This window comes from Alternaria postmessia (genome assembly GCF_024291825.1).
Source record: "Alternaria postmessia strain BMP 2775 chromosome Unknown scaffold_5, whole genome shotgun sequence".
Lineage (NCBI taxonomy): Eukaryota > Fungi > Ascomycota > Dothideomycetes > Pleosporales > Pleosporaceae > Alternaria > Alternaria postmessia.
Window position 1 is genome coordinate 678996 of NW_026260078.1, and position 23131 is coordinate 702126.

The following is a 23131-nucleotide window of genomic DNA, read 5'->3' on the forward strand; positions in this document are numbered from 1 at the left end:
GTACCGGCTGCGAATCATTTTCAGACCCAAACCTTGATCTTTGTGCCCTGTTTCGCCACTTGGCGTAATGTTTTGACATTATTACAAATCATGTACCCGGCTTGGGCTACTGTTCGACGGATTGCACTCTTTTTTTTTTTACTTTGTTTCGGAGGAAGGGATGGTGTTCTGTATTGCAAGAGCATCTGGAAGCGGACGGTATATGTACAGGCGGAAACCCTTATTGGAGTATGGAGAAGAATAGACTTTTTGTATATACGCTGACCGAGTTTCTGCATGTGACTTTTTGAAGACTTTGAAAATGCTCACTGTATCATCTAGGCTAATTGTGGAGCCATTCCACGATAGTTTGCGTTCGACCCAGAACTGTCGAGCTTTCGGAAGCCCTTTCCGTGAGGTTCAGTATTTGGACCGCTCGCGCGGCAGCGCGCTTTCGCGCCTCGTCTCAGAGATACAGTGGTAATCACGTAACGATAGACGTTGGTGTAACCCCAGTACTCGTGTAACCCCAATAACCCTTATCCTGGAGACTCACTTCCACACTTTCATCATTCACTCATCTTCTCACGCTCACGCTCACGCTCACGCTCACACCTTCCGTACTCCCAACACGCTTGAGCTTGTTCCTGTCAGATTTTCCGTTATCAAGCTCTGTGCTATCAAGCAAGTATTATGGCGATCACTACAGACTACCCTGGAATCAAGGTCGAAGTTCGTGTTGCTGAAGCCGTCCTACAGGAATATGACGACGATGAGGCGGAGAGCTCGACGAATGCGGCGACGAAATACATCGAGGCCACTTCCGGGTCGACCTTCGACATTCGCTTTGAGATGACTCCAAAATGGCCAGACAACCCAGTCTTATTTCGAACTTATGTAGATGGGCGGCACGTTCGAGATCGTATCGCAAAGCAGGAGGACTTCAGAGGTACTAGCTACGAGATGTTGGTTGAAGGCTCAGCTTATACAGAAAACGAGCGGTGGTTCATAACCAAATTTGCTTTCTCTGCCCTCCGAATTGGTATTCTGGCTGAACATTAATATATCGCTAGATCTGACTTCTTCCCAGATGATCCTGACGTCCGTTCCGCTGCAGACCAGCTTATGAAAGACATGAAAGAGATGGGAGAGATTGAGGTCCATGTTTTCTTCGTCAAGAACGTTCGCAATTCCAGCAAGCTGGAGTTATCTGCAATGAGTACCTCGGACTTTGGCAACATACCGGAGAAGGCTCTGAAGGGCAGAGCCTTGTCCCATCAAATAATGTAAAGAGGGATAGGCATAGGAGGCTTGCAATATAGACTAACCAATTCTAGTCTGCGTACTCCAGAAGTTATACCGAAGACTACGCAGCTGACATGCCGATACATGAACAATGATCGCAAGCCCTTCATCACTTTCAAATTCAAGTACCGGTCTAAGGGTAAGTGAATCTAATTCTACACTCCGTAAATCATGCAGCTAACGTATATACAGCTGCCCTTCAGTCTCTTCTTATCATCCCCCGCAATCCCAGTCCAGTACCGCTCGAAGATCGTGACGTCGACACCCTTACTCTAGAGGAGTCCCACGAACTACTCCGGCGTCATCGTGAACGAGAAGATGCCGCGCCAAGTGTCAAACGAGAAAGATTCAAGCGAGAACGAAGCAGTACCGCTGTCATGGAGGATCAGGATGATGACAACGTCTCTTTTGTATCTGCTAAGCGCAGGAGGCTTCCCATTACTCTAAACGAGGACGGTATCGAGATTGTCGATTTGACTTAGGCTACAGCCTGAAGATATAGCCTGACGAGAGTGATTTACTAGAGGCATTTCTATCGATTGCGAATCTTTCATGTCTTCAAAATAATCTTCTCCTCTCAACGTCTTATCTGTTCTGTCTTCCCTGTCAGTATAGACTTCTCTCACTTGCTTAATTAGCTTGAAAATCTCAGGTGACTGCAACTCATATTATCGTCGATTTAACTTTTACCTTCCTGTCACGACTCTCTTGCACTTCGCACTCACGGATACCATGGCTATCACAACCGGTATCCCAGGCCTTGAGGTCACTGTCGAGGTTGACGCAATAGCGCTACCAGAACACGAATATGCTGGTGTCGAGGACGGCGAGGTTACGACTTCAATTACCAAATACATCGAAGCGCCACCAGCTACCGACTTCTCTATCCGCTATCTTTATCGTCCACCATTCACCCCTCCTTCAGCAATCCAAATGGATGTACTTCTGGATGGCAAATACGTGCAAGCTCCGTTCATTGAGTGGGGTGGTAAAGAAGGCTGCGAGGGGTACTTATGCTCGAGATCTACTTCGTCCGCTGGTGGACGTAGCTTTACTCAAGGCTTCCAATTCGCCGAGCTAAAGACTAGTGAGCTCTTGTTCATCGGCATCTTCCTTGGTACTAGCTGACTACGAAAAGACGAGACCAATACCCCGGTTACCAAAGAGGTTGCTGACCGGCTGTCAACTACCGGTCGTATCGTGCTTTACTTCTACTTGATTGAGCATCTAGAAGCAGTGAAGCCCGCCGAAGTACCTCAGCTTGCGAACAACGAGTTTGATTCTCTCAGTGAAAAGGCGCTGCACAAAACAGTTGCAGCACAGGGCGATGAATTGTCTCACCAAACTAGGTATATTTGTTACACCCATGAAAAGCGTCGGCACTGACATGTCCAATAGCCTCACTATACCAGTACAGCGCGATAGCATCACTTTTAACGAAGTGGCGACAACAGGAAATGAGCCTTTTGCGACCTTCACTTTTCTCTATAGGTCAATTGGTCAGTTGCAAGTATGTCAGGCCAAGTCATTCCGTCCGCTAATAACCGTGCAGATGCGCTCAAGTCTATTGGTGTTATCCCGCGTACTACAAGCCCATCACAGCAGTCAGAGGATGAGGATGAGGACAAAGATCCGGAAGACATGACTGAGGAAGAGATGAGGGCGGAGCTCAAGCGCGTACGCGTAAGCGATAGGACATCTCAGAAGCGATCATACACTTATGACTGACCGGTCACAGGAAAAGAGGCAAGACGCTATCAGGGTCAAGCGCGAACGCGAAGAAGAAAGCCAGGCCGGTGATACCATCCTCGTAGACGACGACGAAGTTCAATGGATTCGTACTCAGCCAACAGCAGTGAGTGGAGAAGTTACGCCGTGGCCCTATGGCTAAAGATGAGGTGGTAGCTTTGGACTATTGAGCGACTCAAGTAATCAGGTCGACGAATATTGGCCAACATGGCGGGTTTGGTGCTTGTGATGGTGCGCAAGCGCCATAGTTGGGGCGATTTCAGTGACATGGTCGGTCGATTTTCCTCACTTCATTTTTCTCACATTTCTCAAATGTTCCACTGCGTTCTACTTCCCTTCATCCTACTTTTCGTTGAGTGGGGCCTGTGGTCTTCGCGCTAAGGCCGAGGTCGCTAGAAAGGAAGCATCAAGGAATCTAGCATGCCCAAATTACATCTTATGGCTATGGACGCGCGATTCAGTGACGCGTCGGAGATAAGAACTTTCAGAATTACCGTCTCTCACCTGCCGATAATCACCTTCACCTCACGTTCCATCCGCCAATGCCTCCATCCTCATTTGAGGTGAAGGCTCTTCCACAGGAAACACCTTCAATATATCTTTGGCAACGTTACCACTCCCAAGGACATCTTTCTACTATCACTCTTCGTTTCCTTTGTTGCCCTAAATCTGTATCTGGCGCCATGGCAATCGTAGATGAAGTCCCCGGGCTCGAGATTCAGATCTACGTCAATGGAAATCCACTTCGCGAGTATGTCGACCAGCACGCAGCCGTATCGGAAGCCACTTCGGAAAGCTACATCGAAGTACATTCAAATTCGTCCTTCGAGATTCACTACTCGTTCAAGGCGCCGTTTCCCGTCGACCGCCCTGTATCTATGATCGTGACAATGGACGGCAAGGACATCGAGGAACCTCTTATTCTTCCCTGTGAGCTGTACAACCAAGAAGGTCATTTCAGTTCCGGCCCAATCTCGAACGATGGTAGGAATTGGTCGACAAAGTCATATCGCTTCTCACCACTTGATATCAGTAGGACGTCTTTGCTTCTTGCAAAACAGCATATTGATGTATATACAGGGGAATGCAGCGAAAATCTTATACCGGAAGATCTAAAAAAGAAGATACAACTCGTTGGTATTATTACTTGCGAGTTCTACTTCCTCAATAACGCGAGACGCAGTGCAAAGACCAAATTTGTACACAAGGAGCTTGAGAAATTGGACACAGTCAACGAGAAGGCTATCAAGGGCGAGTCGCTGTCGCATCAGGCAATGTCGGTATGATTCGCGCTAAACATAGAGACGGACTAACGTGATTACAGTCTTGGAGAGACGGAGCCTGCGGAAGAGATTGAGTATTACGATGCCGAATATGCCGACGGAGGGGAGCCATTCGCAACATTTCACTTTTACTATCGCTCGCTTGGTAAATTTTGCCCTCAAACTAGAATTTTAGCGGATTGACCATATCATTCGTAGCTGCACTCAAGGATTTACACATTATCGAACGCACGCCCGACCCAGTCGACTTCCTCGATGGTGATGACACGGTTCTCGGACAACTGAATAGGGAACAATTAGAAGCTATTGTGTGGCGCTTCAGAGTAGGTCACCTGTTACCATGTGTCTGTATCTGACGCGCTGACATGAACTAGGAGCAAGAAGAGACCCGTGTACGCATGAAACGCGAGCTATCCGATACCTCAACCATAGAAGGCAATGATCACGGATCCAGTGGCCTGAGTGCAACATGCGACGACGACTTCATCGAGATACGTTCGGTCGATCTGCGTAGAAAGAGGAAGCAGCAACGCGTCAGACAGATACCAACTGATGAGACGGAGGTCATAGAACTTGACTGAGCAATGTGAAGGAAGAGAACCCACAACGATATGGCAAATATGATGGCGCGTTTGAAGCATCGAAGCTATATTTCACAATGATCTTCTTGAAGATCAGTGTGAACATTGGCTCTTCAATCTTTCACAACTAAACATGTATATTTACCCATCTCTTCATCGGTACTACTGTCTCCCTAAGTATCCAACTAGATTTCCTCAACGCTATAGAAATACTGCGAACTTGCCAGGTCAATATTTCCGTGAGCAGATCTGCAAACACATCAATTCCACCCATCATGACTGCAGGTACCAAAAAAGCTAGCGGATCCACCAAGACCCGTCCAAACATCCTACCTCTCGCCGGTCTCGACAATCTCACGATTCAGACAGCATTCCAAAACCGCCTCTTCACAGCCGTTGAGCTGACCTCAGTCTACCTTACCCGTATTCGTGAATTAAACCCCCAGTTTCACGCGGTGGCAGAAGTCAACCCAGACGCCACATCCACGGCCCACCTCCTCGATGTTGAAAAACTAACAAGCGGCGCTCGAGGCACGCTACACGGTGTGCCTATTCTCTTGAAGGACAATATGCCCACTCTTGACGCCACGTCCACAACATGTGGCAGTGTTGCCTTGATAGATGCCAGACCGTCTGAGGAAGGTGAAATTGTGAAAGCGGTACGGAAGGCGGGAGCTATAGTACTGGGCAAAGGAAATATGGCTGAGTGGACAGGCTTCCGGTCTACGAGTGGATGTTCAGGTTGGAGTGCTAGAGGAGGTCAGACTACAGGCATTTACCACCCAGGCATGAAGGCCAGCGGGAGTTCGGGAGGTTGTGCCGTAGCGGTTGCAGCAGGTATGTGCTTTGCAGCGTTAGGCACGGAGACATGCTACTCCATTGTTTCCCCGGCCGAGAAATCAGGTATCGTGGGCTTCAAGCCGACGCGCGGTCTTCTTTCTTCAAAGGGGATAATTTACGCATCCAAAAGACTCGATACGGTTGGGGTACTTACGCGTACTGTATCTGACGCATCGTTTTTCGTCCTTGGTCTTGTGCAGCAAAGCGATCACATCCCTTCGCCAACAAAGCAGAAGCTATTGCAAAACCTGAGCAGTGTATGTTCAAGCACTCATCTAAACGGCATTCGCATCGGCGTCCCCCATGATCTCAGCGAACTGAAAAACCTTCCTAGGTGTAGGAGGGAAGCATTTGAAAAGACGCTCACATTGTTAGAAAACGCAGGCGCTACCATTATCCACGACTTCCAGATTACTGGTGCTTCGAGTTGGGAAGCTCTTTCACCAGAAGCTAAAAACATCATTCTGGACACAGATATGAAGACTGCAATAAACTCATACCTCTCTTCTCTCGAAACAAATCCTAAAGAAATCCACAATCTCCAAGATCTCATAACCTTTACAAAAGCTCATCCAGCGGAGCAATACCCGCGGCGGAACGTCGAAGGTCTCGAGAGGGCGGAAGCCTCCGATCTGAACGGGCCACTCTACAGGACCATGTTAGCAAAAGACGACTACTACACAGGCGAAGGTGGCATCGGAACAGCTTTGTGTACAAACCGTTGCGATGTTATGATTCTACCTACCTTGAGTGTCACCATGCAGAGCTTTGCTGCGAAAGCAGGAAGTCCGGTGATAAGCGTACCGATGGGGGTGTTTCCGATAGATACGCCCATAGAGAAGGATTCTAGAAACCACCTGGTCAATGTCGCACCTGGAATACCGTTCTCAGCATACATATTCGGGAGAGCGACCAAAGATGAGGATGTACTCAAAGTGGGGCATGTGCTGGAGCACTTGACTAAGGTTATAGATACATTGGTGCCGTATGTACAGATATGATGAAACGGAGACCATGGTAATGAATTACGAGTCTAACCACGAAGAAACTTTCAGCATGCTATGTTATATTAGCGAGCGTCTTTTCGATAGATGAGCCTGTCTGTAGCATGCCATACTATTATATTGAACGTTGCCTATGCAAGGATGCTACGTATTCTGCAAATCATGTGCTCTGCCTGCCGTGCAACCCCATATCATATGTACGAAGCCTACTCAGTCCAGCTCGATGACTTCGTCGTTGCTGGTTGGGAAACAACGTCGCTTTGCGGGCCTCTCATTCACCATCTCAACGTCTCCATCATCACCATCGTCATCGGCACGGTCTCGCTTGCGTGTCTCGGCCTCTTCCTGCTTGAGCTGTCATATCCGGTAAGCTTCTGTCTAGATAGCAGAGGGTGAAAGAAACTCACGTAGATTTTATTCACCTCCTCTTCTGAGACCACATCCTTGACTAGTGCTGGACTCGGTGATCGGGGGAGAATGGCGAGTGACTTCAGGGCAGCTGCAGAGCGGTATCTGAACTCAATGACGGCGAACGGGCGACCTTCTCCATCGACGTAGTCAGCCTCCATGAACTTGACAGGTGCGATGCGCTCAGGCGGGTCGAGGCTGTCAGGATTGTTAGCGCATGATAGCAAGCCAGCTTTGCAATACGTACGTAGTCTTGTGCGAGACGGATGAGCCTTTCAAAGCCTTCTCAGGGACTTTGTCGTACTGGTACATTGACGGGACATCCTTCCATGCAGCCGCCATGCGTACATTGGTGACTTTGTGGAATGCTATAGAGATGGTACCCGTGTGTGCCAGTTGCTCCTGAAGCTCGTGCTCGATTGCGCTCCTCTCATCGTCTAGACACGTTAGCCATGTGGCAGAAATGCTGACTAGCTACACTCACGAGTATCCAGAGAGGCGAAGCGGAAGCGCTGGCCCATGAAGTTACGGCCTGCTTTTGCGCTGCTGGCATAAATGTGCCTCGAGACACCGTAGTAGTCGTAGTTGCGCTTCTCGAAGATGAATTTGCGCATATCCACACCGTCGATGCTGACTATGGCCTTGATGCTATAGTGCTCGAAGAGGTAACCGGGGATGTAGTAGCGGACACCGAACTGCTCGCCTGCTTCAGACTCGATGTAGACTATCTTGGTTTGGAGGTTAGCATCTTCATGGTCATACAGTTCATCAACGGGGCGATTGTCCACAAGGACAGACGCTTCGAGGTTGGGAAAGAGAGGGTGTGGGGCCATGACGAGGAGGTCCGTGACGATAGATATTGAGAGCAAATGAGAATTGCTATCTGACGCGCTCTGTGTACAAACAACTGCTGTTGTGGGCAGGAGCAGTGTGAGTACGTCAGCAACCATATGCTTCATGCCGGCGAGGCAGGCACAAGGCAACGACGACCTCACCGCTCACCTCACTGAGTTCTACAACCCTGGATTCATTTTATGTTACTCCTCCTTGCCATCGCTATTGAAAGATCCCTTTTTCATTCTGAACACGCATTTGGTCAAAAACGCGGTGAACGAAGTAGGCTGCACGTGCCGCACTCTCAGGGCTGTCTTCGACACAAAATAGGCCCTAGGCATATACAATAGCTATTAGTTTCCAGCATGACAACTCTGATTGCAGCGTATACCTTCAGGCTGCATGTTCGGAGTACGCAGCCCAAAGCATACTAGCTTCTGTATACTCGAACTTCCGCTTCGAGCGCTGACGTCGCAGGACGCTAAAAAATACAGGCCGACTGTTCTGTCCGTCCAACGCTAGTTGTTGGACTAGCAGCAGTCAGATGTTCTACTGATATTAGTGTTGCAGCCGTTATGACGCCCCATCCGCAGCGAGCCGGTCGTCAAAAAGAAAAACGGATGCTGGAATGACCAGATGCATATGGAATGTAAATAGAGCATTATAGCTGGAAATTTGTCAAGCAATGAACTATGCGCGAGACATCGAGAACCGTTTGATATGAGGCGCGTTGATTGTTGCCTATGAAATCGCTCCCGCTCTTACTTCCAAGGTTTATGACCATGACTCAGCCTGGCAATCATTATTGTCAATTACAGAAAAGTGTTTCTGGCTGTAGCCCAAACTCCGATGATAATGCAATGCTTTGAGTTGAATGAATTCGTGAAAGGAGTGTGTCGTAAAAGTTCGTGAGTATGTCGTAAACATCGTATCGCATCAGGATGTCGCCATCATCATGGTGCCGTCTTTTCCTCCGGTACCGGTTCGTTCAATCGTGCTTCTCGTGACTTTCTTCGGAGGCGTGCTTGGAGGGAGAACATCACCAGTATTATCAGAGCATTCACGATCATGACGATCTGCAACCATTTCACAGTTACCTGATAATATGTCAGTGGGTGATCTGCGACATGACGCGGGCGACTGACCGCTTCGGTGCAAGCTATGCTGGTATTCTCGCGGTCTCTCCTTGGCACGAAGCCTGGTTGATAGTTGCAAGCTGCCATCTCGCGTGTGCAGTACTGATTCGTGTTCATTTTGCCACTCATCATCAACCTCTCGGAACTGCAGCCCCACTGGTCGTCGCCTCGTTCGGTATAGTGAAGCACGACGGCTGAAAGAGCAGTTGCAGATCCAGCAAGAGTGGTAACAACAATACTAAGCATCCAAAAGCGACGTGTGCTCTGGAGGTGGTCAGTCTTGTCTAATCAAATCGACCTCAAAGATACGTACAATGTTGTACTGCGAGTCCATATCTGGTTTGCGCAACGTACTCCAGGCAATAAGAGCCACAACAGCCGCCGTCAAGTTCAGACATCCAGAAACGATAGTCGCATCTGTCGAGGCCTCCTTGAAGTAAACGATTGTGTCGTCTGTCTCGTACTGTTGCAGTCGGTCGTTGAAATTGCTTGTTACTACTTTGAGACCGCGTGGTATGACCCAATCTGTAAGGATCCAGTAATGCGTCGTCAATGCCACCGAGACGAGGGATATGAGGAAGAAGACAATTGACGGCACCAGGGCGAATTTCAAAATCTTGTCGTATTGAAGCATGTTGACGTTCAGGAGTCGGTCCTACACTGTGGCAGGACGTCGCAAGTGATGGCCAGATTCCAAAAAGCGGAATAGCAGCCCGCAAGTACATGGGCATGACCTACCTAAAATAAGGCGCGACGCTCGTCCGTTTCCTGCTGCGCCGTTCCAACTACCAGGCGGATGTCTAAAAGCTTGTGCGGGTCTCGGCGCGCATCATGACCCGCCTCTACGATCCTCTGCCATGTCAGACATCATTAGGCTGCGCTACGCTTGATCCGCACCATAGACCCGTCACTTTGACGACTGGATGCGATGAGAGTCCCTCGTGTCGTGGAGTTTCATTCAGACACCCGCACTGTCTGCGCTGTGAGATGCCTGATGTCTTTGCCGTACCGACCTAGATGGGTAGCGTGTCAGCCACGCGCCGCGGGCTTCACCGCATAAACGGCAGCGACTCCGAGGCCTTGGTCGACTGGAAAATCGCGCTTGATGTTTGTTTCGCTGGTCGCCTAGCTGGGCGTAAAGAAGATCTGGTTTTGATTGGCAACGTTTGAATGTCATAGCTCTAGTTGGGGTTGAAGAACGTCATCAGGCCCCTGTGAGGAAGCAGCCGGCATCTGTGGATGGTATTGCCAAGACTTACCTACTTGTCGATTTGCCGTCGAACCCGACACCTTACCTGTTGCAAGCATACATCATCATTTCGGGTTCGACGCAAAACGCAGGTACAAAGCGGGGAAACTGGGGTGGCTGGTACTGCCAGCCTCGTACAGCGTTCACATTGCTGATTACGTAGCAGGTAAGGCGCTGCTTCGCACCATCCTAAAGCGGCACTGCATCAAAGAACCAACACAGGTTGGTATCATCTTATCGCTTTCGTTTCTTTTGACAACACATGAATAGGACTTGTGCACTTAGCTCCTACATTGGGCCAGCAGCTCACAGCTCCTGCCATCCATTTGCCTCCAGTGACCAGTCTGGCCGAACTCCACATGGAACACAGCCAGGCCAGTACCACTCAGGCTTCCGCCCGCTGACGGAGTTCCGGTACCCAAACCACATTCTTTGAATCTCAGGCCACTGGATGAATCGACCACTTCCACCGCGAAACGTACTCTCCCTGTCTCCGACATCTGCTATGGTGAGGTCAGGTGGATACCTCCTCGTCCATGCAGGAGGATCGGGTTGGGTTGAATTCTGTTGAGTCGCCATGCTCCATCCACTTTTCCAGGACGATGACTGCCAGTAGAACTCGTCTATTGTGACACTCCAAAATTTCCACTTTCCATTTTCAGAAACGATTTGGTCCTGGTATATGGCAGAATTGAAGCTGCCCGCTTTGTTGACGGACGTCGAAGGCTGCAACAATCTCGCTCGCAGGCTTGCCGATCGGCCATCTTCTGAGACGATGATGATAGGCTGCGGACGCCAGTGGAAAGATATGCTAGATCGGAGTGCCGAACGGTTCGTACCATACGATGCCTTCATTGCTCCAGTTATACGTTCGGGGGTATGGAAAAATCCTGCGAATGGCGATGCTTTGTGTCCATTCTTCGCGAACAGCTCGCCCAGCTGCTCCCCTAGAATATCGTCGGCGTAATAGCCGTAAGCATGGGACAAGTTCTCAGTACCATCACAGGCTGCACTACGTTGGAGGCGGCGCTTAAGGGCGTTGACCGTCACATTTGTCGAACAGGTCGTACTCCCTTGTGCCACAGGGCTGCTAGTGACATTCAAGAATGGCGGGATAACTGCATCTGAGGACTTCAATCCACCTTGTCCCCACCCGATGTAGTAATCAGCAACGATCTGTGGCGCCACCACAATATCCTGGACCTTCCAAAACCCATCCTCTTTGACAAACCGGTTCCTGAAGACATTAAATTCCCATGAGGCAACCTGGCGATTGACATCACCCAGCATGGCAATTTCGGTACCACGAGCTATAGCCTCTCTACCGTTTTCTGCCACTTCAACAATCATGTCGAAGATCGGATGATCGTTGTTGACCCCTTGCGTCAAGCCCTCTGGACCCATGCGTTTGAGAAATTGTCTGACACCAGCCTTACCTCTTAGTGCAGTTTCGTTGCCAATGCGTACAGTCGTATTTGCAGTATGCAAATCCACGACATCTGACCACATCCTTCAATCAACGTAGTAGCCATGGGCATGCATCAAGTTCCGAACATCGTCTTCATCGTTCAGCCTCTGGATCCTAGCTCCTAGTCGCTCGATGGTCCCATTGTACGGTTCAGGGTCTCCCACTGCTGGCGGTATCGGTAGTCCAGACCCTTCGGCTGTGAAATGATACGGAACAATCGAGATGCCCTTGCCGTTAACATTACGCCAACCGTTTTCGTAATCACCCTTGTACATGTCGTAGTAGTGTAGCAACGATATATGCCACCGATTGTCCATCAAGACATATTCGTTTTCGTATACTCCGCCCTGGATTCGCGTTCCACCCTTGCCGTCGCCCTGGAACCAGATGCCGTTCCAGCGTCCTTTCGCACGCTTTCCGTCAATGCTCAAGCTAACCACAGGGGTCTCGACGATCATTGTACTGAGGGACCCAGAAACCAAGCCGTTCATGTCACCAGAATCGTTGCGCAGCCATGTTTCGATTGACGCCGGACCATGAGCGGTCATGTTGCCCCAGATGAGGGTGCCGTTGATACTGAAGAGTTGAGAGATGCTATTCCATTGCCCATACTGTGCGAAGTGGGACAATTGCCTTTGGAGGTCTTTGACTCGTCGCACCGATTCGACGCGCGCTACTTCGCGAGCGAGGGTACTTACATCGAGCGTTGCATCAACGAAGACTGCACTAAGAAGGAAAAAGAGACATAGAAAGATAGAGAACAACATGACGAGCATCACAGTTTTGCGTGTTCTGTTGCGGCGTTACACGCCAAAATGAGGGTTAAGTTATATCCTGGAGCCCCACATACTCATGGCAACTTATTACTACCGCATATGGTCATTGATATTAATGCGCCGGCTATTGTCCGAACAATTCAACTACCGTTGAAGCAGGACCGGCATATGAACCTGGCTTTGTATACCCCTCATAAATCCTGAACATCTGAGCTGAGCTTACATCCCGCAGTGGCGAGAAAGTTGTCTCAGTTGAACGCCTTCTATGTAGAAAGATTACAGAGTGACAACGCCACCCGATCCGCGCCTCCAGAATAACTTAATTGGGGATTGAAGGGTGCCCCAATAAACTTTCTGCAGTGATTTGAAGCGCTCCGGGTAACCCCCGCTGTGCCCCATCGCATTTGAAACGTACCAGACCAGCTTTGATCCCACTACAATGGCCTCAAAGGATCCCAGTGTAAGAATTGTGGCGGGATCGACAATTGGTTCGAGTGCCCGAAAGTCGAAGGTGATACTAGCAAACATGATCGGCTTGGCTTCGTGCCGGACTTGACGACAGACATGAAGGGCCGTGAAGGGCCATGTCGTGTAACCCTTGATGACCGATCGAGGGACGACACGTGCGATCCGTGGAGCAAAAACTTCTTTGTATATGCGGTTTCGAAGTTCTGCTGGTAGGCGAAGCAGTGGGGAGGAGAGCTGGTTTTGCGCAGCACTTGGGTCGATGTTAGTGAGTCGATAATAGTGGTCGAAATAGCTTACATTGAATCGCAGTCTCGGTCGGTCACCATGTTGGTGCGTTTGAGCCTATGTCAAATAGTGGGGGTACCCGGGATGTGATAGACAGAGGTGAGTTGCATCAAGAGGCAGGAAGAGAGATTGAATACCCCAAATGACGGACCGTAGTAGCGCCGCCAGGCAACACACTCGCCACGCGCACATTCCATATTAACTTCGAACAGCACCGATTACGATATGGAAAGCGCAGGTCTTCTGCTCATATCAACACGACGGGCCACGGACTAGCTACCATAATGTCTGCGTCAACTTCTATTGTTTTCTAGCTAGTTCAACGTAGCCAAGTTCGCGGATGCGGAACATTCGGAAAACATCTTTGGACTCGTATCGCTTTCTCCTCTCCAGCCTGTTAGCCATACATATCCTACAAGGTGAAATAGTAATGACATGTGTCATTTCAGACTCTACTAATCAGTATTCTTTTCTCAACTTGTGTGACTCTAAGTACTTTTTTCCTTATACGATGTCGTATCCGAGCGTCTAAGCGGGTAGGTAAATATGAAACTCCGCTGTGTACCGTATTACGTCATTGTTTCTACTACTCACCCTTTCTCCTACGCTTGAAGCTCCCTTTGGCGCACACAATGTATCTCGATTTGCGTTATTGGTAGACAAGATGATAGCAAGCTGAAGTTATCGAAAAAGGTAGCGTAAATAAACGGTTGCTCATAGGGCAGCGTCAAGGGAAGATCTCGATATTCATCATAGTAATGAACTAGAACACTAGAAATTCAGGGACAGAGGTTTTCAATGGAGGACAAAAAAAATCTCCAATTTAAACGGAATATGTACGAAGTGATAGAATGTATATACAAGAACAGATGAAGTTACTCTCCTTTAAGCGATAGCTGATTCCATCAGAGTCGCTTAGATCTTTCCGTAACCAGCGGTCTGCTGGACGTTCTTGGCGCTGGCAGCAGTACCGGCAGCGGCAATGTTCTTGCCCTTCATGCCGGCAATGATGCTGGTGTCAGAGCCAGCCATGGTGCCAGAGCTGCCGTAAGCGTTGGGCTCGCAGTTGCGGCCCATAGCAGACTTGCAGGCAGAGCCGTTGGAGCCAACAGCGAAAACCTTGCCTGGGAGACCGGACTGAGCAGCCTCCTTGACGTTCTGGAAAACGTTACCCTCAGCGATGATCTTGGCACCAGAGTCGGCCTCGAAAGCGTGCTGGGAGTTGGCGTAGAAGTAGTTGTTGACGGCGTGGAGAAGGGTGTTACCAGCGACCTTGGGGGAGCGGCCGGAGGTGTGGTGGATGTAGTTGCCCTTGAGGGTGACCATGTCGGAGCTGCCAGTGAAGTACATGCCCCAGTAGTGGTGGCCATCGCAGGTAGCAGACCAGGCGGTGGCACCGTTGATCTCGTTGTTGGTGATGGAAACGCGACCGGAAGCGCCGTTACCGAGAACAATGTGCTGGCGGGCGATGAGGTCGGTGGTGACGTGATCAATCCAGATCATGTCGGCGCCGTCAACGGTGATGGCATCACCACCCCAGACGTATTGAGGGTTGATCTCGGTGAAACGGACATTCTGAACAATGATGTTCTTGACGTTGCCAGTCATGCGGATACCCTTGCCCTTGATGACACCCTTGCTGCCCTGTCCAATCAAAGACTTGTTGGACTTGACAGTGATTCCGAGCATACCAGCCTTGTCATAGGTGATGCTGCCAACCTTGGGAGCGTTAGGCTGGTAGTTGTCGCACCAGCCGTCCTTGTTGATGGCGATCTGGCAAGCGGAGCCAGTTCCCCATGGGCGGCAACCGGCAGAGGTAGCCTTACCCTCAGTGCCAGTGAAGTCGAAAGTCTTGGTGAGGACAATGACACGAGGAGAAGAGTCACCGAGGTAGCTGATGAGCTCCGCAGTAGTGGAGGGGTAGACAGGTTTGGCGCTGCCACCACCAGTGACACCTAGACAATGTTAGATTGGAGTCAGAGATGGACATGTTGTGAGATATACCCTTAGCAAAACCCTCAGCAGCGCCCTTGACGGCGTCAGCAGCGCTGACACTAGATGCGAAAGCCGCAACAACGGCGGTGAAGAGAGAGTACTTCATAGTGAAAGGTTATCGGATTGAAGATAAAGAATGGCTAGCAAACACAGTTTGCTGAAAAGAATGACAGATGATGAACGAGATAATGAGTGAATGATGATAGAAGCTGGATGATAAGATCCGGTGGCTGATCTCGCATCTTTATATCTGACAGGATTCTTGGCTGGTGTTTGAACCCACGCCCCACTCACTCTACGGAGATATATTCCCTTCGAGCATCCACCTGGATCCTTTGGCGCCGTTCATCACCGACTGCGGTAGATGTCGGGCATTTCCAGGTGTTACCAGGAGCGCGGCGCTGGACGCCGGCGTCTGGAAGGGGCGGAAAGTAACTTCGACCGACTGAGAGTCATGAACAGGTCAACAGTGCGTAGTTTGGCGTTGATGCGCTCAGGGAAGAGTTGCTTGACCGTTGTTTGCAAACAGGATGGCGTTGCGGATGTAGCTTCCCAAGGAGTCTAGTCCCGACAGTCCCGCTGTTGTTGTTTCATGTCAACATGACAGGGCAGCCGCTAGCTCCACAAAAATCATGCCTGGGTCATAGTTGGAAACATTTTGATTGAGCTTATCCGACATAAGATGAGAGGATTGCCCCTTGTTGGAGGAAGGAGACTTGGCTTGTGGCTCATGAGGCTGTGCTCTGCGATGTTATAGGATTCATTTTTCCGATAGGTGGAATCTACAAGTTCCAAAACAGGCTGGACCGAGAATGCAAGGCTGACGGGAAAGTGTGATGAACAAGAATGGGACAGATGGTTAATTAAAGAATGCAAAGTGATACCATCGCTGCTGTCGCGCATTTCGTTGCTTGGAGTAGTGATGTACCCAGCTAGTGCTATTAGCTGTCACCTGTCATCTGTCATATAACGCGCAATAACGCAATCCATCCCACGGCTGTCGGGAAGGTTGAGGCGTAAAGTTTGTAGTTGTTAAGTTTACTTCCCGTAGTATAGAACGGGTGGTGGGAGACAGAATGGCACGGGCAGAAGATGGAGGGATGGTGGAGAGGCGTGATAGGATGACAAAACGGTGAGGCAGGGGTCGTGGCGACACTAGCGCGTTTTACTCACGGCTAGAGGACCAACACGTGGTTGTGCATGACGCTTTGCCTACTTTCCAATAGCTAGCCACAACAACGAAATGAAGCAACTTGAGAAGCCCAAGTCTCTCGACTGCCAGACTGCATAACCCAATTACACAGCTCAACGTCGACTAATCGCTGGGCTGCGAGGCCTGCACGCGACTTTCAGCATGAGGCGCCAACCATACAAGAGTAGCCGAAGCTATGAAAGGCAGAGCAACTCCTACCGTGCAGCACCGAGATACAGTAGCCAAGTTCCTTGTGATTACCAGGATACCCATCTTTCATCAGACTGCATCTCCTCGCCCACCGATTCGAGCTCGGACTACATCACCCCACGCCGTGGATCTTATGAAAACTCCCCTCCTAATTATAAGCAATATGTAAATCGGGCCATGGATTACGACTACACTACGCAGACAAGGCGGAGCAGGGATGGGAACGGGTTCTCGCAGCCTCGTCCGGGCTACCAACCGCGACCGACTCGTCGGCCGCATAGGACTCGATCTCAAGATTCAGACTACATAGCACAGGATTCCCAGTCTGACGATGATTACATAGCCTCACCTGAGCTGAAGAGAGATGTATGGAGGCATCGTACGTCAAGCTACGACGACCGGTACAGCGACAATTCTTTTAGGGAAGCCTCACCGATCCGTGACTCTTCATCAAGACATCACAGTGAAAGTCCACCTTCAGACTATGCTCAGCATCCCGAAAGGCGAAACAAGCAGAAAATCAAGGCAGGCTGGGGTAGCAGCGACTTTCACACGCAAAGCCACAGCTTGAATCCTCGAGAGCATGAAAACTATCGTGAAGCAAAGCAATTTCTGGATCGCTACACCAAGCTCCACGCTCACCCTGCGGATCGGTCCGACACCGAATCCTACAGTACCGGCGATAGTAGCCCAGCAAATCGCCAAGATGAATCTTACGAGCGATATCCAGGCCCTCAACGAGATGCTGAGGATTACTACGCGCCAAGTCGAGACAATTACCGAGAAAGACACCATGAACAACGTACTCGTTCGCGGCATGCGAACGACCGTTACCACCGGCCCGAGGGGGAGTACGACGAGTACAACCAGCGCAACCGCTATGAATCTCACTCAAGGAATGTAGAACCCCAATTTAGTCGGCCTGGTCCATCCTGCCCAGACGCTGAAGACCAGTATACGAGCACCTTTTCAGCTCCTCATCCCTCAAGACATGCAGACCGCTCCTTCAACCGGTCCGGCCCCGTATATCCAGACCGCAGGGACAATACTCACGCCATTGCATACTCCGACATAGCTTCTCGACCCAGTACCTCACATTCCGACCGCTTGTCTCGCGTACCCACAGCCGTTGACTCAGAAGACTATCCCTCACCGCCTCCTGCGGTACCTACACCACCTTTACTTGGGCGGCAGCGGCGGCAGAGCGGTAGTGACTATGGTCTCATGCCTGGTGCATGGGGAAGCAGGAGCAGAAGTAGAAGTAGGAATGGATATGCATCTGGAAGGAGCACAAGGAGTAGGAGTCCCTACACCTCTCCTCCTAGACGGAACAAACACACCAGGAATAGAAGGATGATTGGGAGCTATATGAGTGACAGTGATGATGACGGTTTAGGGGAGGGTGATGACTACCTCCCTAGCGACAGCGACGACGATCGAATCAGTGTGGGTGGTGGAGGGCAGAGTGATATCTGCGAGAAAGATAGTTGGCGCAGTAGAGATGGAGGAGGGTATACGAGTGAAGGGGTTGAGAGTGGTGTTGCTGGAGGTGCATCTTATCGTGGAAGATGGTAGTGAGGATCAAGTGCAAGTAGGCGAAGATGCGGCTTCCGAGTGAAGGACATAGAAGTGTAAAAACTTGATAATATCGCCATCTCACACTCTTTTCTGAGATGCGGTGAGATGGTACCACTACCATTGCATTAACATCTTCATCAAACCGGAAGTATATCGTATGCACAATAGTATGGTAATCCTTGCCCGTATTCAAATAGTTCGAGCCACCTGTCTCTTTGATATGGTACAATGTTCACTTTTTCGTCTCTTCATCTCTGTTCCTATGCACTGGCTGTCGCCTCGGTAGCATCAGGAACGCCCGCCTCGGCCAGAACCTCTGTTGGCTTCAGTTCTGCGGTTGACATGGGCCCCGTAGGCCACGGCTTCCCCCTCGCATCTTGAACGCGGATAATCTGGTTCTTCGGTCCTGGTACGCAGCCTGCATGCGGTGTTAACATCCAATCACACTGGTTCGCTTCATATTTCTTACCATTGACAACAACAATGCCATTCTGCTCGTCGATCTGTAACACCCTCAAGTTCTTGACAGTCACGCTCTCATTGCCCATGTTTCCCGGCATACGCTTGCCAGGTAGCACACGAGAACCTGAACCTTGGGAACCTCCGGCTGAACCCATACCACGATGCATGAGCGATTGACCGTGGGATGCTGGTTGACCGCCGAATCCGTGTCGTTTCATACCCTGAACACATCAGTTGTCAGTCCCTGTTCCTATTGCAGCTCATATGCCATGTTGAACTTACACCAGCGAATCCCATTCCCCTGCTTATCGCCTTGACATCCACCCATTGTCCCTTTGTGAACCACCCCGCGCCAACCATCTCCCCGATGCCAACGCCCAGCCCTGCCTCGTCCCTAACCTTGAATTCAACAACCCACCTCTTAGGACTCACGCCCGCACCCGCAAAATGTCCCAGCATGGGCCTGCTGACATTCCGCGCTTCTTTTTGTCCAGCACCGATCTGCACCGCCCAGTATCCATTTTGGTCTCTCCGTTTGTGCGCAACCACTTCATTACGGTCAAGTTGTAGAACGGTGCATGCTGTGCGCTTCCCTGTTTCGGGGTCGTAGATGGATGTCATGCCCTTCTTGAGGGCGAGAAGACCCGTTCGCAGGGGTGTGCTGTGGGCTTTTCGCTCGAGCGCTGCGGTAGATGTGCTGGTGAGGGCTTCTCGGGCGGGATGATGTGCGAAGCGGTCGGGTTTGGGCGTGAAAGTGGATTTTATGGTTCGGATCGATGTGTATGCGATGGCGGGTCTTGAGGATATTTGATGCGCATTTTGCTGGAGGACGGAGCGCGCTGATGAAGGAAGAAGAAAGGATGGTGGTAAGAGACCCCAATTGAGGGGTGCTTTGGGTGGCATTGTGATTATGGTATGGATACGTGGGATATGCGGCGGTGATTGTTCGCCGCGGATATTTTGACATTCCCGGCTTGAAGCTCAGATTCCTGCACGGACCACATCCCGCACGTGTAGCCGCGTTCACAGTCACGCTGCGAGCTAGGCTCAAAGTATCCTAGCAGCTCATCGTGGGGTATCCGGACCCCCCTCTAAATGAAGTAGGCTTCATCACAAACTCGGATATTGTGAAAGTTTCAAGCAGTGTTGTAGGAGATGTTATGTTTTTGAGCTTTTAGAGCACAGCCATGTCCAGCAGGCAGGGTACCGAGATACAAGGAGACTATACAAGTCAGATACCACCCGTTCTCAACGTACAGCTATATACCATCTGCATCTCTCTTTCCCACAAAAGCAAAAAAACTATAGCAATGGGTATCCTCCAGGTTGTAGGAAACGCCGTTAACTCCTGCACCACACAGTGGTGCGTAATGTGACATGCAAGACCCATATCAAATAGGTTAAATACCTCGCGAATATCTCGTACATGACGAACTGTTCTGGAAGATTGCGAGAACACAAGGTGATTGTTGTACTGAGTATCTCAGTTAGGTAGGATGATCGCAGGATTTCCATGAGCGACGCAGTTGGGGGGCAAAGACTATACAAGGTCAGTATACGGATATTCAAATCATTGCAGGATTGAGAGCTTACGCGAGACACCACAGAACCCGGACGCACTATGGTATTGGGCCCAATGTGAACTCCTGCCTCGATCACACAATTATCGCCAATGTACACATTTTCCCCAATGTGTACTTCTTGCGCGATCTCGGTACCGTTGCTCCCTTTCAATGACTTGTTATCGGTGGGTGTTTTCAAAGTCTGTATTGTGACCCGAACTCCAATCTTACAGTTCCTTCCGATAGAGATCCTTGCAGAGTCGTGGAGATGGCAATCAGCACCAATGACAACATTTTCGCCCATACTAAGGTGGTAGCCGTAGTCACAAGCAAAAGGCGTAGCGACATGGCAATTGGGACCCATGTGAATCTCAATTTGCTTTCCTTCGCGATGACGACTTGCATTCAGAATCTGTTTGAAAAAGTGGTCGACGGTTGTGCTCGACAAAACGTTGGAGGGATTTGCCTTGCTGCTGTTGAAGATGGACTGGGCTTGCGTGCTAAGATGGCGTTCGTGCATTAGGGTCTTGTCAAAGGGGTTAAATGGCTCCCCCGCTAGCATCTTGTCTTTCTCAGATCTATACGTCATTGAGGAGGACTCTGTAAAGCGCGTCGGTGATCGCGTGGGTGGCAAGGATGTTGGCGGTGGAGGAGGCGGCGGACGAGGATGCTGCTGTGCCACATGTAGCTGTTGGACAGGCTTGGCGACCCTGCAGATGTGTAAGCTGATGAAGTTCAAGTACGTTTGTGTTTTGAATACGCATGACAGATACGATCCATTGTCGGCAGCCTTGTCTTTCAACTCGACGTGTTTTCAGCTAAGAGGAAATACTCACATAGTGGTGGCAGGGACAGCAGTGTTGATAGCGAGGTGATTCGTGCTTGGTGGAGCATGGTGATAGCCACGAGAGGTATGGTGAGGCTGCTGTTGCTGTTGAGATACCGGTTGATGATCGTGGGTTGAGGGTCTCTCATAGTGGTTTGCCGCAGGTTGCATATACTGTGCCGGGGGCGGCGGGGCCTCCGGTTGGTAAGCTGCTCGGACTGGTGGAGGTGCAGGATCACTCCAGGATGACTTCCAAGGCTTGCGCTCGGTACTGTTGCCTGGATGCATTTCGGGTGGTGGGTAAGGGGTTTCACTGCTTTGTGGCCCACAGTGGGGCGTGTGCTTTTCTTGACATGTTGGGCACGACGTATAGGCAGCATACTTCTCCTTGGCTAGTATGGCAGGCGGTTTAGCAGGCCCATTCTTTGGCCAAGGTACTTTGTTGGCATAGCCCTCACAAACGAAACCGCCTCGTGTGCAATTATTGCCTGGTAAGGGTCAGACTTTGTCAGACTTGGAACGCATGTTCAAACATACACTCTGGTTTGGCCTCATCGCACTTCTTCTTTCTCCTTCTGCAGGTTCCACAACCAGTCTTAGTGCGGTTGGCAAATTGCTAGAAAAGTTAGTATAGTAAAGGGGGTGGACCAAAGATACATACCCGTTTCCTCTTCTTGAGCTCGACTTGTACGCCGGCACGCGTGAATTCAGTCTCTTCAATCATGTCGCGCGACTCGGGTGACAAAGCATTGTTGCGGGAAGGCTCTGTAGGACGTGGCTCACGGGGTTGGAAATGATGAGTCGCATGAGGCAGTTCACGGGGCTCGGTCTGCCAGCGGCGTTCAGCATCTGGACGACCTAATGGAGGCAAACTTGGTAATTGAGGGGTCTCCATGCTCATGGTCGTGCTGCGGTTCAGAGGCTGGTAGGGAGGCGGAAGCTGTCTGGGGCCGGCAGTCGTCTGATCAGGGCTGTGCTGACCGTAGGCGCCTTCGTCGGATCCAGAACGCCTCCTCTTGTTTGGGTTCTCGGGAGACGACCTTGTCTTGTCAGAACTATTGGGAGACTTATCTCCACTGCTAACAGTGGACGAGCTCGAATCGCTGTCTGGAGAGTGACGGTTGTGCTCAGGGTCTGGAGAGGTAGGGCTCCAAGCAGAAGATTTAGCGACAACGGATGGCTTTTGCTCGTCGGGTGGACTCAGAGACAAGCGGCCATTGACGGACGTGAAGGCGGGGCCATGGGGAGCGGAATTAAATGCAGGCATATGCAGTACGGTCGACATGTCCAAGGCAGGATATCAGAGGCTGGATGGATGGTTCACGGAATCAAGTCGAATCTACGGTGGAGTGTGGGCAGGGTGTCCAGCCACCATAATCTTGCCAGGCAGTTTTGATGGGCTTGGTGAAGCTGGATGCAAGTGTGCAGTGAAAGATGTCGGGGATGAAGTCGGTGGTTACACTGTAGCGTAGTCGAAGCAAGATGAGTTCAACGGTCAGGCCAGGTACCGTGCGGGAGTCGAGGACGTGTGGCCAGAGCGGAGTCTGTGCTCTGAGGTGTTGTGGTGGTCGAAGGAGGTTCCTGGCGAGCACGGGCGTGTCGTGGTGTTGTCGGGCGATGATGCGATGCCAGCGAAGCCGCCTCTCCACGGCGGGGACTGTATATGGCGGGAAGACTGTATATGGCGCGACGAATGTGGGAGGGGCGACCCGACGACGCCAGACGCTGGCCACGGGTGAGCAACAGGATTCAACGGAGGGCGGCTGTTCGCTCCTTCTGCTGGCGCACACATGGGCTCTACACATCCCGGGCAGGCACCCATGTCGTCCCTTCCTCATTGGCCCGAGCTGCAGGCGGCCCCTGCCCCCCGCGTTTATCTGTCCCACCCGAGCTGCGACAGAACCATCACCGAACACCTCGTAGAAGGACCACAGACGCGGT

General features: G+C 50.7%; 9 protein-coding genes across 9 annotated transcripts; 4 read left to right on the plus strand and 5 right to left on the minus strand.

The window, feature by feature from the left end:
- Positions 1-672: 672 nt before the first annotated feature.
- J4E82_001500 (uncharacterized protein) lies at positions 673-1766 on the plus strand (the record flags this gene model as incomplete). Its single annotated transcript, XM_051727811.1, has 4 exons — positions 673-1021; positions 1070-1265; positions 1317-1423; positions 1477-1766. 4 exons carry the CDS (start codon positions 673-675, stop codon positions 1764-1766), a joined length of 942 nt encoding a protein of 313 aa, XP_051592656.1.
- A 250-nt stretch (positions 1767-2016) lies between these two features.
- On the plus strand, positions 2017-3175 carry J4E82_001501 (uncharacterized protein; the record flags this gene model as incomplete). Its single annotated transcript, XM_051727812.1, has 5 exons — positions 2017-2371; positions 2423-2633; positions 2683-2783; positions 2837-2967; positions 3023-3175. 5 exons carry the CDS (start codon positions 2017-2019, stop codon positions 3173-3175), a joined length of 951 nt encoding a protein of 316 aa, XP_051592657.1.
- A 541-nt stretch (positions 3176-3716) lies between these two features.
- Positions 3717-4897, plus strand: J4E82_001502 (uncharacterized protein; the record flags this gene model as incomplete). Its single annotated transcript, XM_051727813.1, has 5 exons — positions 3717-4017; positions 4114-4309; positions 4358-4461; positions 4515-4639; positions 4691-4897. The coding sequence occupies 5 exons, from the start codon at positions 3717-3719 to the stop codon at positions 4895-4897; spliced, it is 933 nt and encodes a 310-aa protein (XP_051592658.1).
- Positions 4898-5172: 275 nt separating this feature from the next.
- On the plus strand, positions 5173-6738 carry J4E82_001503 (uncharacterized protein; the record flags this gene model as incomplete). The annotated part of the gene is made up of 1 exon (XM_051727814.1): positions 5173-6738. The coding sequence occupies one exon, from the start codon at positions 5173-5175 to the stop codon at positions 6736-6738; it is 1566 nt and encodes a 521-aa protein (XP_051592659.1).
- A 213-nt stretch (positions 6739-6951) lies between these two features.
- J4E82_001504 (uncharacterized protein) lies at positions 6952-7918 on the minus strand (the record flags this gene model as incomplete). Its single annotated transcript, XM_051727815.1, has 5 exons — positions 6952-7095; positions 7149-7347; positions 7397-7586; positions 7634-7873; positions 7912-7918. 5 exons carry the CDS (start codon positions 7916-7918, stop codon positions 6952-6954), a joined length of 780 nt encoding a protein of 259 aa, XP_051592660.1.
- A 3962-nt stretch (positions 7919-11880) lies between these two features.
- Positions 11881-12690, minus strand: J4E82_001505 (uncharacterized protein; the record flags this gene model as incomplete). Its single annotated transcript, XM_051727816.1, has 2 exons — positions 11881-12557; positions 12687-12690. 2 exons carry the CDS (start codon positions 12688-12690, stop codon positions 11881-11883), a joined length of 681 nt encoding a protein of 226 aa, XP_051592661.1.
- A 1590-nt stretch (positions 12691-14280) lies between these two features.
- Positions 14281-15466, minus strand: J4E82_001506 (uncharacterized protein; the record flags this gene model as incomplete). Its single annotated transcript, XM_051727817.1, has 2 exons — positions 14281-15320; positions 15370-15466. The coding sequence occupies 2 exons, from the start codon at positions 15464-15466 to the stop codon at positions 14281-14283; spliced, it is 1137 nt and encodes a 378-aa protein (XP_051592662.1).
- A 3134-nt stretch (positions 15467-18600) lies between these two features.
- Positions 18601-19705, minus strand: J4E82_001507 (uncharacterized protein; the record flags this gene model as incomplete). The annotated part of the gene is made up of 3 exons (XM_051727818.1): positions 18601-18758; positions 18810-19023; positions 19085-19705. The coding sequence occupies 3 exons, from the start codon at positions 19703-19705 to the stop codon at positions 18601-18603; spliced, it is 993 nt and encodes a 330-aa protein (XP_051592663.1).
- A 1720-nt stretch (positions 19706-21425) lies between these two features.
- Positions 21426-22457, minus strand: J4E82_001508 (uncharacterized protein; the record flags this gene model as incomplete). Its single annotated transcript, XM_051727819.1, has 4 exons — positions 21426-21468; positions 21573-21678; positions 21728-21806; positions 21852-22457. 4 exons carry the CDS (start codon positions 22455-22457, stop codon positions 21426-21428), a joined length of 834 nt encoding a protein of 277 aa, XP_051592664.1.
- Positions 22458-23131: the final 674 nt, after the last annotated feature.